This window comes from Oratosquilla oratoria, chromosome 7 (genome assembly GCF_046742065.1).
Source record: "Oratosquilla oratoria isolate Oo_2021 chromosome 7, ASM4674206v1, whole genome shotgun sequence".
In the NCBI taxonomy this organism is placed as follows: domain Eukaryota; kingdom Metazoa; phylum Arthropoda; class Malacostraca; order Stomatopoda; family Squillidae; genus Oratosquilla; species Oratosquilla oratoria.
In genome coordinates, this window is record NC_134783.1 from 40,954,764 (window position 1) to 40,964,849 (window position 10,086).

At 35.2% G+C, this 10,086-nt stretch overlaps 1 protein-coding gene across 1 annotated transcript in view; it reads left to right on the forward strand.

Moving 5' to 3' along the window:
- The first annotated feature begins 4,703 nt into the window (after positions 1–4,703).
- Positions 4,704–10,086, forward strand: part of LOC143027100 (sorbitol dehydrogenase-like) — a 14,069-nt gene continuing 8,686 nt past the window's right edge. The window contains exons 1-3 of the mRNA XM_076188067.1: positions 4,704–4,826; positions 8,239–8,272; positions 9,524–9,688. Of these exons, the coding sequence (XP_076044182.1) occupies positions 4,773–4,826; positions 8,239–8,272; positions 9,524–9,688 (253 nt within the window). The 5' untranslated portion in view covers positions 4,704–4,772. The remainder of the gene's footprint in view (positions 4,827–8,238; positions 8,273–9,523; positions 9,689–10,086) is intronic.

The following is a 10,086-nucleotide window of genomic DNA, read 5'->3' on the forward strand; positions in this document are numbered from 1 at the left end:
TCATCTTTTGTAGGAATACACGTGAAAAAAATTAAAACGGCATTTCTAACTTGTTCATATTTATGACATTTTCCTCCTAATTCAGCAGAAGGGAAAAAGTCTACCTTCAAAATGGTACTTCAGAAAGACACTACCCCTCACGAGAAGAATGATTAGATACGCTAAGATGGTTGGGCAACGTCTCCGAACCGTGAAAGCTCTCAAGGTCATTAACGCATAAGGCGTCTGTATATGTTTTTCATCCGTGTATATATTGGTTTTCTTTTTCCTTCCATCCAATCTACCGCCACCCACGAAGCGAAGTTGCAGGACACAAGAGCTGAAAATTCCCGGCCTATCCTTCCACCAACCGCATCCATACGACTTCTTCGCGCCTACATGCAAAGTTGCACTTCGTTATTTTTCTAATATTGTTGCCTCACTTCCTCGCATTGCGCCCTTATCCTGAGCCTAGCAGTTGTTTACTTTTAGACAATCTCCTCCTGATTATTTGGTATAGGGCAGGAAAATCTGGAAAGAATCCCTTACCTTCGACATGATTTTGTTTGGATGTAGAATCATGCCCCGTTATTTTTGCCTTACAACATTCGTTTTTTGTCTTATTTGGATGAATAATACTTGTACTAGACAAAACAATGGTATAAATGTAGATAATTTTCTTTTTGATAAGAAGGGGGTCTTCCTCGAGTGAATAGAGTTGCCTGGCGGCAGTCAAAATAGAATTATAACTAGAGATCATTGGAATGTTGATTCAATGTTCGTCATTTGAATACACCCTTCGTCAGGTCTAATGTTTAGCTCGACACCAGAGCATCATCTGCATACAAGTGATTATCTAATTTATTTTTACGCATTCAAGCATGGCATGGCCACTGCGAGAGGATAGCAGTAGACATAACACGCACGAATGGATTCCTTCCCTGATTTATGATCAACTGTATGAATTTGATCTAACCTGACCTAATCTCCTTTGACACAATGTAAAAAAAATCATGACACCTGGAATGTATGGAAAAACAACCACACCAAGACTATCTATATACCAAAGTTCTCTTGCCCGATATAAGGGAGGTAGGCTGCCAAAGCATGCACCCATTTGTTTCCCACTCATCGTGGAAGAAGAGTCATTCCTCTCTCCTTTCTGCTGTTCGGGTCAGAAGCAATGCAGCATGACAACACATCTATAGTAGGGTCAGTTATTTCGTTTACACGGCGACCCTCCCTCCTCGCGCCCTCATGCACGATCATTTTCTATTCACACCTATCCCATATGTTCATAAAAAATAGACATAACAATAGGAAAATTATGAGAAAGTGGAACGTCCGTACGATAGAAATAACCACATGTAATAAATAGATAAATAATTACGGGGTCGATTAGAGGAGACGCAACGAGTTGATTAGAAGATAACAAGATTTGATATGGACAGCTTGTATTGCATTTGTTGACATAGCAACCACTGCAGACGACGCCACATAAAATGCAGTTGTGTAAATCAGCGCGTTGTACAGCGAATACACATCTCAGGCTGTGTTTGCATTGCAATAATTGCATATTTCCAAGTTGGATAAATCTAGTAATTTCGTTATTTTATACGATATTTCATTGCAATGAAAATGGCGATGGAAAGTACTAAACTGACTTGTATGTATGTTCCGCCTCGAGTGTAATGTCGATATTTCTTGTCGACATTATAAACCAGCCCTGTGCAACCTGCGGCCCTTTCTCCTAAAAATAAATAAGCTATAGTGCGGCCCTCAGAGAGAGGGTAGCCTTTCATTTGCTAATTAATGGTCAGGAAAATGTCTGTGTTTGATCATTCTTGTGATAATGATCCCAGTTAACCAATATTAAGTAATTATTTATGTTTGTACATTATAATAAGGTATGGTAGCCTTTCATTTGCTCATTTATAGTAAGGAAAATACATTTGTTTCGGACAATTCTTATTTGTGTGATCCCAATTTAAGTAAAATCAGTAACAAAGTACTTATCTATCTTTATCAGTATAATCTCACATAATATGTCTTCGATCGTAATAAATAACATGAAATAAGGTTATGTGGCCCTCCATACCAACAGAGTAGTGACTAGTGTCTAGTGGCCCTTTGGGAAAAAAAGGTTGCACACCCCTGTTATAAACATTCGTAATCTCTGAAACATTCTCTCACTGGCTGGAAAAGATAAATATGTCCTGTGCAGATGATATGACCTCTAAGTGCTGCATGTAATACCGACATTATAAACATTAGTAATCTCTAAAGCATTATCTCACTGGCTGGAAAAGATAAATATGTCCTTCGGAAATTATATGACCTCTAAGTTCTTGAGTGACAATTGTCATCTTTCCACCCAAATTCCTTAGTTGCTGTGTTCTGCACTCATTTATTTGTTTATCTATTTATTTATCTATTTATTCATTTATATGTTTATTTATCTATTTATTTGTACTTATTTATATATTCTTATCTAGTCGTTTATATTTATTAATTCATTTAGTTAGTTATTTAGTTATTAATCTATTTATTCCTATATAGAAGGATATGCGCATTTGAGGAAAACATCCAAGGACCATAGTGCATATACATGGTCTTATGACATGTTTGTTAGACTCTTTCATTTTCTGTTAGTACCTTTTTCAACAATAAAGTGAAAAATAGGGTAATTTTCAGCGCGATAAGGGGGGGAGGTGCTAAACATGTAATTTGTTATATGGTTTAGGGCGGTAAGTATATTCAATATCGAATTCATATCACTGATCTCAAACAAAGACTAGATCGAGCATCTATTGTTTAAAAATTAAACCCACTGAAAATTCGCGGCGGCCATCTTATTGGGATCACTTTTGAGACCTAAAGACATTATTTACATTGAGGCTTTTTGGTTAAAAAAAAAAGACTTAAATCACTGTTTTTGGATTAAGGATTGAAAAAGGTGGATGAACTGTTCATGAGTAGCTTCATGAACCGTTGCGAGACATTATAAATGTCTATGTCATGGAATGATGGTCCTCGAGATGAAAACACCAATGCACAAACTGTCCTAATAAAACATACCAATAGCAGTCTGATTTTAAGGTATAACAATTAAAACAGAACTTTTTATTAGAATATTGTTTGTTTTTTGCGGGTATTTTGGTATATCATAGATATGCAGTGTATATGTATATATTACGTTATATATTACATTATATATCAAAATGACTGCAACTGCAAACTGCTATGACAGACCTTATAAACTCTTACTAGACTATATTAAAGATATGTGTGTAATAACATCATATATATTAGGTTTATGTGCAGTAATGCATAGATAGAAAGATAAATAATTACATGGAAATTTGTATTGCCCTGAATATAGTAACCTTCTTTAGGTGTTTAGGAAACTTTGAATTTTATTGTAACTGCAGTGTCTTTCAATTCAACCCTTTGTCCGGTGCGTTTAATGTGCGCTTCCTTGAAATGATCGGAGGAGGTTCTAAAGTGTACATTTGGACTCCATTCACGTTTGTGCAAACTCACTAACCACTGACGTTTTCTTTCTGGATTACATGGAAACCTGAAATGGAAATCTAATTAATTTATTCTTAAGAATAGTTTAGGAATTAGAGCAAAGAAGTTGTTTCCTAGGGAGGACAAATATCGTGGCATTAAAACTTCGGCCAATTTCGGTAGATATAAAAAACGTACCTTAACATTCAGCATCTTTTTCTTGCTCTAAAATTATATAAATAGTGTTGTCAGGTCTAAGTAATGTTCTTCTTTACATTAGTTTGACAAATTACGCACAGAGACATGCTGCTATAGTCTACTTACGAGTGAAAATTGCATGGAAATTATTTTAACTTTGATTTTTCATCCTCGCTGCCTACACCGTCACTTCGGTTCGTCTCCTGCTCTAATTCGCGTTTCTTACCCTTATTGTATCTAAAAGCACAACACTAAATCCCGTTCTTATCCATAACCTACAGAACTACACACAACCGCGAAAATGGTTCCAATAACATGGCGCCGATGAAAATACGTGGGCTTCACTTTTTGCGGACGGAGAACAATAGAATGCTCGATCCAATTTTTCTTTGAGATCTATTATTTACACTAGTCTCGACGGTAACGTAATGTATGGGTTGGAATGGGTAAATTTCACTTCTACACGACTGTAGACAATTGTTCTGCCTTGTTTGAATACAGTAACAAAAGAATCAGTGTTACCACTGTGATCTATACCAGTTCCACAAATGAGTGAGATTTTTTCCACAAAATTCCCACAAGGAAATCTGGATTTCCACATTTTTCCCACAAAAAGAAGGAATTATTACATACACAAATAAGTTTATTGCAACATATAATTTGCTCTCAAAACATCCCATGTAAGCAAATTTCTTCCACAAATTTGTGGAAAATTCTTACCAAATGGAATAACAAGAACTTCAGTATCACAACGACACTACCAATTCCACTTTGCTTGATAACAACTATAAATGATAACACGCCTCGAATTTGGCTTAAATAAAACTGCATTACTGATGAACGTAATATTTATCGACGAAAGAATAGTGTTGTAAACACGTTCGCAATGTATTTTCCTGGCTTACTTAAAAATATATAAAAATTCTATTCCGTTCGTGGAAAGAAACGATCGGAGGGTGGGTTGGGGAGGGAGAAGATTGGAACGCTCTGACGTATATATATTCAGTGTCGGCACTGTGCAGGCGTCAGTTGCACAAGCAAAACAGTCGCGTGGGAACAAGAAGGAAGGAACTCGAAGAGCCATGGCCACTGATAACCTTGGACTTGTCTACTACGGCAAGGACGACATAAGGCTCGTGAGTTTTTGAGTGTTTAACAGAAACGGCTGCAGGATAGTTGTTCAGATATTCTATTATGGTTTTGATTTACAACAGGGTTACGTACTACAGATGTTATACAGTATGGTGATATCACACGTGGATAGTGTGTTGGATTGCATGCAAAGATGTTGCTATGATTTAGATGAGCAGTGGGGACTTTCAAATTATTTGATTGATTTCCACGTCAGTCCCCTTGAAGGCATACATGAATATTACAAGAAATATACACGAAATAGTGCATATTTTGTTCTATAACTGTTCATGGATTTTAGGCCCCATTGCAAGAATGTCGATCTATATTTTATTTACATACAACACACGCACACGTATTTACTTTTCTCGCAATTTAACATATATTAAGTACATTAACATATATATAGATTACAAGATGCTACCATGAACCCGACTCGTTGTCTCACAAAACCTTCACTCCTGACCTCTCGCACAAACGACAACGTTGAGCGGGTTAGGGCGTCGTTACTTGCTGCGAAGGTTGATGGGATGGAGGTTCGAATCCTGCCACCGGCGAAGTTGAACCAAAGGCATGTTTTATTAAACTGCACGCTACAAAGCTCTCTGTGAGGGGCACGGTTCTAGCTTTCGGATAGGGGGAGTTTGTGATGTTAAACCATATTATTATTATTATTATTATTATTATTATTATTATTATTATTATTATTATTATTATTATTATTATTATTATTATTATTATTATTATTATTATTATTATTATTATTATTATTATTATTATTATTATTATTATTATTATTATTATTATTATTATTATTATTATTATTATTATTATTATTATTATTATTATCATTATCATTGTTAATAAACCAGTCGTTTAATATTCATAGACTTTAAATAAGCGTATGATTGGCTCCACAGGAATAGCTTATGGGCAATACTATCAGGCTATGGAATTCGTACTAAGCTTGTGAAAATTAGTCAAGCACTGTACAGTGACACGATATCCAGGGTTAGGGTGAAGGGAACATACAATACCCCATTCCCCTTTGTTATCTGGCGTTCGCCAGGGTTTCCTTTTGTCACTGTTCTTGTTTAAGCTGGGTGATACGTCAACATCAAGCCTATGCTGATGACGTAGTGCTCTTAGCAGACAACATGCCCTAACTTCAGTAAACCTTTGATACCGTCCCACACGAAAGAGTACTTACTAAATTAGCTTTACACGGAATAAGTGGTAGCCTATTAAGTTGGACTAGTAATTGGTTGAATGGTCGAAAACAGAATTGTTTTAAATGGAAAAACTTCCAGATGGAAAAATGTTACAAGTGGAGTTCCTCAGGGTTCCGTTCTTGGGCCACTTCTATTCATAGTATATATAAATGATATAGACCATGGACTAAAATCTACTGTTTCCAAATTTGCTGATGATACAAAACTGTGCGGAATGGCAAATGATCAATTAAACCAATTAGATATTCAAGAAGATTTAGATAAACTACAGCAATGGTCTGAAAAGTGGCTAATGAAATTTAACACAACTAAATGCAAGGTAATGCACATAGGTAAAAATAACAGTAGGTACGATTCCAAGTTATTTGGAAATTCATTAACAAAAATGAATAGTGAAAAAAGATCTCGGCGTAATTATCAGTAACGTCCTCAAATCATCCAAGCAGTGCATTTCAGCCTCTGAGAAAGCAAATAAGATTCTAGGACTGATTGCGCGATCTTTTGATTTCAAAAGTCCATCACTCATTAACAAGCTATATAAATCATTAGTTCGTCCACATTTGGGGATATGCTGTTTCCGTATGGTCACCGAATCTCATTAAAGACATTGACAGACTTGAAAAAGTACAACGGTGAGCCACAAAACTGATTCCAAATATCAAAAATAAATCATACAAAAATCGACTAAAACATATGAATCTGTTTTCCCTAAAAAAGCGTAGACTCAGAGGTGACTTGATACAGGTCTTTAAAATTCTAAAGGGAATTGACAACATCAAAAGTGACAAACTTTTCACATTGAATGAGAATCAGACAAGAAACAATGGTCTCAAACTGTCCGGAAATAGATTCAATTTGGAAGTAGGTAGAAACAACTTTGCCAACCGTGTAGTTAATGAATGGAATAAACTTCCTGCACAGGTAGTACAATGTAGTTCAGTTCTAAGCTTTAAGAATCATTTAGATAAACACCTAAGCAAGATGCTGTAATGATTATAATTTATATTATATTATTTGTTTTTGTTTTGTTATCATTTGTCTGTTTGATTTTTATCTATTATTAGTTATATGTCAATTTATTATTATTATTTACTATTTACCTGTTTCTTTATTATTTAACTATACCTATGCATTTATTTATGTATTTTATTTGTTATTTACATTATTATAGTTTTTATTTATTATTTTATCATTATTATAATTTTTTCGCATCCGACCTAGATATGGACCAAAGGGTCTCCTGTCGGCGTGTTCCGCCTTTGTAATCCTTTGTAAATAGGCCTCGGAATAAATGTAAACAAGACAAATATAATGCATGCACATAGGCCTTTAATACCAAGAAGGAAATGAAATAATATTTGGATGCACGAGAGAGTAGACACTTTTGTGTTCCTTGGATTGTTATTAACGCCAATGAAGGATATCAAGAGTGAAAAAAGACCGGTTGCAAATAGAACTTGTTATGCTCCTAACACGCTTGTTAAGAGTAGGCTTCCGTCAAGGAGATCTAAACTACGACTACTCTCAACTATAGTCCTTCCAGTCCTCACATATGGAGCGGAGACGTGGGGTGTCGTAGAAACTATAGAGTGGAGGATGATAAGTTTTAAAAATGTCCTCGTGTAGATCATATGCGGCCCTATATATGACTGAAATGTTGGCACCTGAAGGAGACACGCCCGGGGTCTAACATACCAGCCCGTATTGGCTGACTCAATCAGATTCGCAAGATTCAGGTGGCTTGGCCATAACCTCAGAGCAGGGCAGGCAGACATGTCAATAGTCTTTAAAGAAGTAATGGTAGAGGCCAAAGGCCTCAACCGAACTAGAGCGTCTGGAGAGTGAGATTATTACCATTGTTGTTGTTATTGTTTTATTGTGTTACTATAATTCACATCAATTATTTTGTGCTATGGATGTTGGTTTTCTGCAAATATTACCACCAGTCGCTTACCCCCCACCCGCGTTTTAAACCACTTGTTGAAAGGAATTGCTTAAATTACAAATTAATTCGGTCTCACGACCGTAAAGGTATATCCAGAAGAATATTTTTCATATAACCATATGAATACACATTTCCATTGACAGCTCGTATACATTTGACTCTAGGCGTGGGGAATGATATTTTGATGAACATAACATGTTTTCACTCGTGAAAAATAATAATGTTTGCTTTTCCTTCCAGGAATCGCGCCCCGTTCCGAAACCTGGGGATGAAGGTAAGTCCAAACATGTTTTAGTTTGGAAATGTTAATGGAGTCGTGTTAATCGAATGCTTATTGATTTGATTGTTGACTTAGTCACTAAGTAATTGGTTTCTTTGTTTTTATTTTTTTACTTGTCTCAACCATATTGGAAACAGCTATTTTGAGGACTATTTTGAAAGGTGTTTGAAATATTGATGCAGAATCAAAATGACTACCCAACGAAAAATCCCCATAATTGATGTATGGCCTGTGTTGCTTCACCATTACTGTGTCAACTAAGACTGATTTCTTTGATTTCTTTATTTCATCGTCGTACTATTAAGGCTCCGACCTCACTTGTGGTGTTTATTTCGAAAAGGATTATCGACAACTGCCAATTTCATACTAACGGTCAGACGACATGACGTACGCTAATTCAAACTTCATCGTAACGGTCAGATGCTGTATTTCAAGTGTTTTCAGTAACTGGTCAGTTTAGATTAATAACTGATATATCAAAAAATCTACGGGATCTACTATCGATATTATCGGTGGTGTCTTGTAGAATATCGCAAATATAATAATTTTGTCTCAAAATAAATGGAAAACAATCCACCACATCGGCAAGAAAAGCATTTGTATTCTAACGGTATATATATATATATACATATATATATATATATATATATATATATATATATATATATATATATATATATATATATATATATATATATATATATATATATATATATTCAAGGTCTGTCTCCTTGTATTTTCCCACAAGTTTCGCCATTGTAAATATAATTAATTACATCACTCCTTACACGCTTTGTCAGCCAAGCGTGTGTGCGTGTGTGCGTGCCTGTATACCCCGATTGCGTATTCCATCTAGCAAAAATAGAGTACTGCGGGAGCCCAGTCTCTGATTTGATAGCTCAAAATTTACGTTAAATTTGTTTGTTATCTGACTGGTGCGTGCGTGTGATAGATATATATATAGATAATCACGGGTTTTGTTCGTCATACGCTACACCAAAACTCTTTCAATTAATTCTCTCCCGAACGTCCATTTTATTTCACTTTTCGCTTATTTATTTTTAATAATTTTATTATATGTTTTATTTATTTTTGTTGTAGGTAGTTTGTCTTTATTTTCTTAATCGTATTTGCTTTATTTATTATACTTATTTTTCATTTATATTTGTTTTTTATTTATTTTTCATTATTGATTAATTCATTTATTGATTATTATTATTATTTTTCTCTTCTTTTTTTTTGCAGATGTGTTGATCCGTGTATCACATGTGGGGATATGTGGCTCTGACATCTCCTACGTCAAGAGGGGGGTCCTGGGGAACCTGAGGCCGGACAAGCCCATCATCCTGGGCCACGAGTCCTCTGGCACAGTCGTCCAGTGTGGCAAAAATGTGAAGCACCTGAAAGAGGGTGAGAAGGAGACATTTTTACTTTTATTTTATTATTAGTTTATATATACATATATATATATATATAAATATATATGTATATATATATATATATATGTATATATTATATATATATATATATATATATATATATATATATATATATATGTGTGTGTGTGTGTGTGTGTGTGTGTGTGTGTGTGTGTGTGTGTGTGTGTGTGTGTGTGTGTGTGTGTGTGTGTGTACAACTCTGAATGGGTCCTAGTGATTAGAGATACATTTTAACAACCACAATGCACTTTAATTCTAAGCCATCAAGGCCGACATGCAGAAATTTAAATGTGGTACTGCCAAGGACTCGAACCCCAGCATCCTCATGACAAGTGCGGTAGTGACTTACCAACTAGGCTATCAACAGAA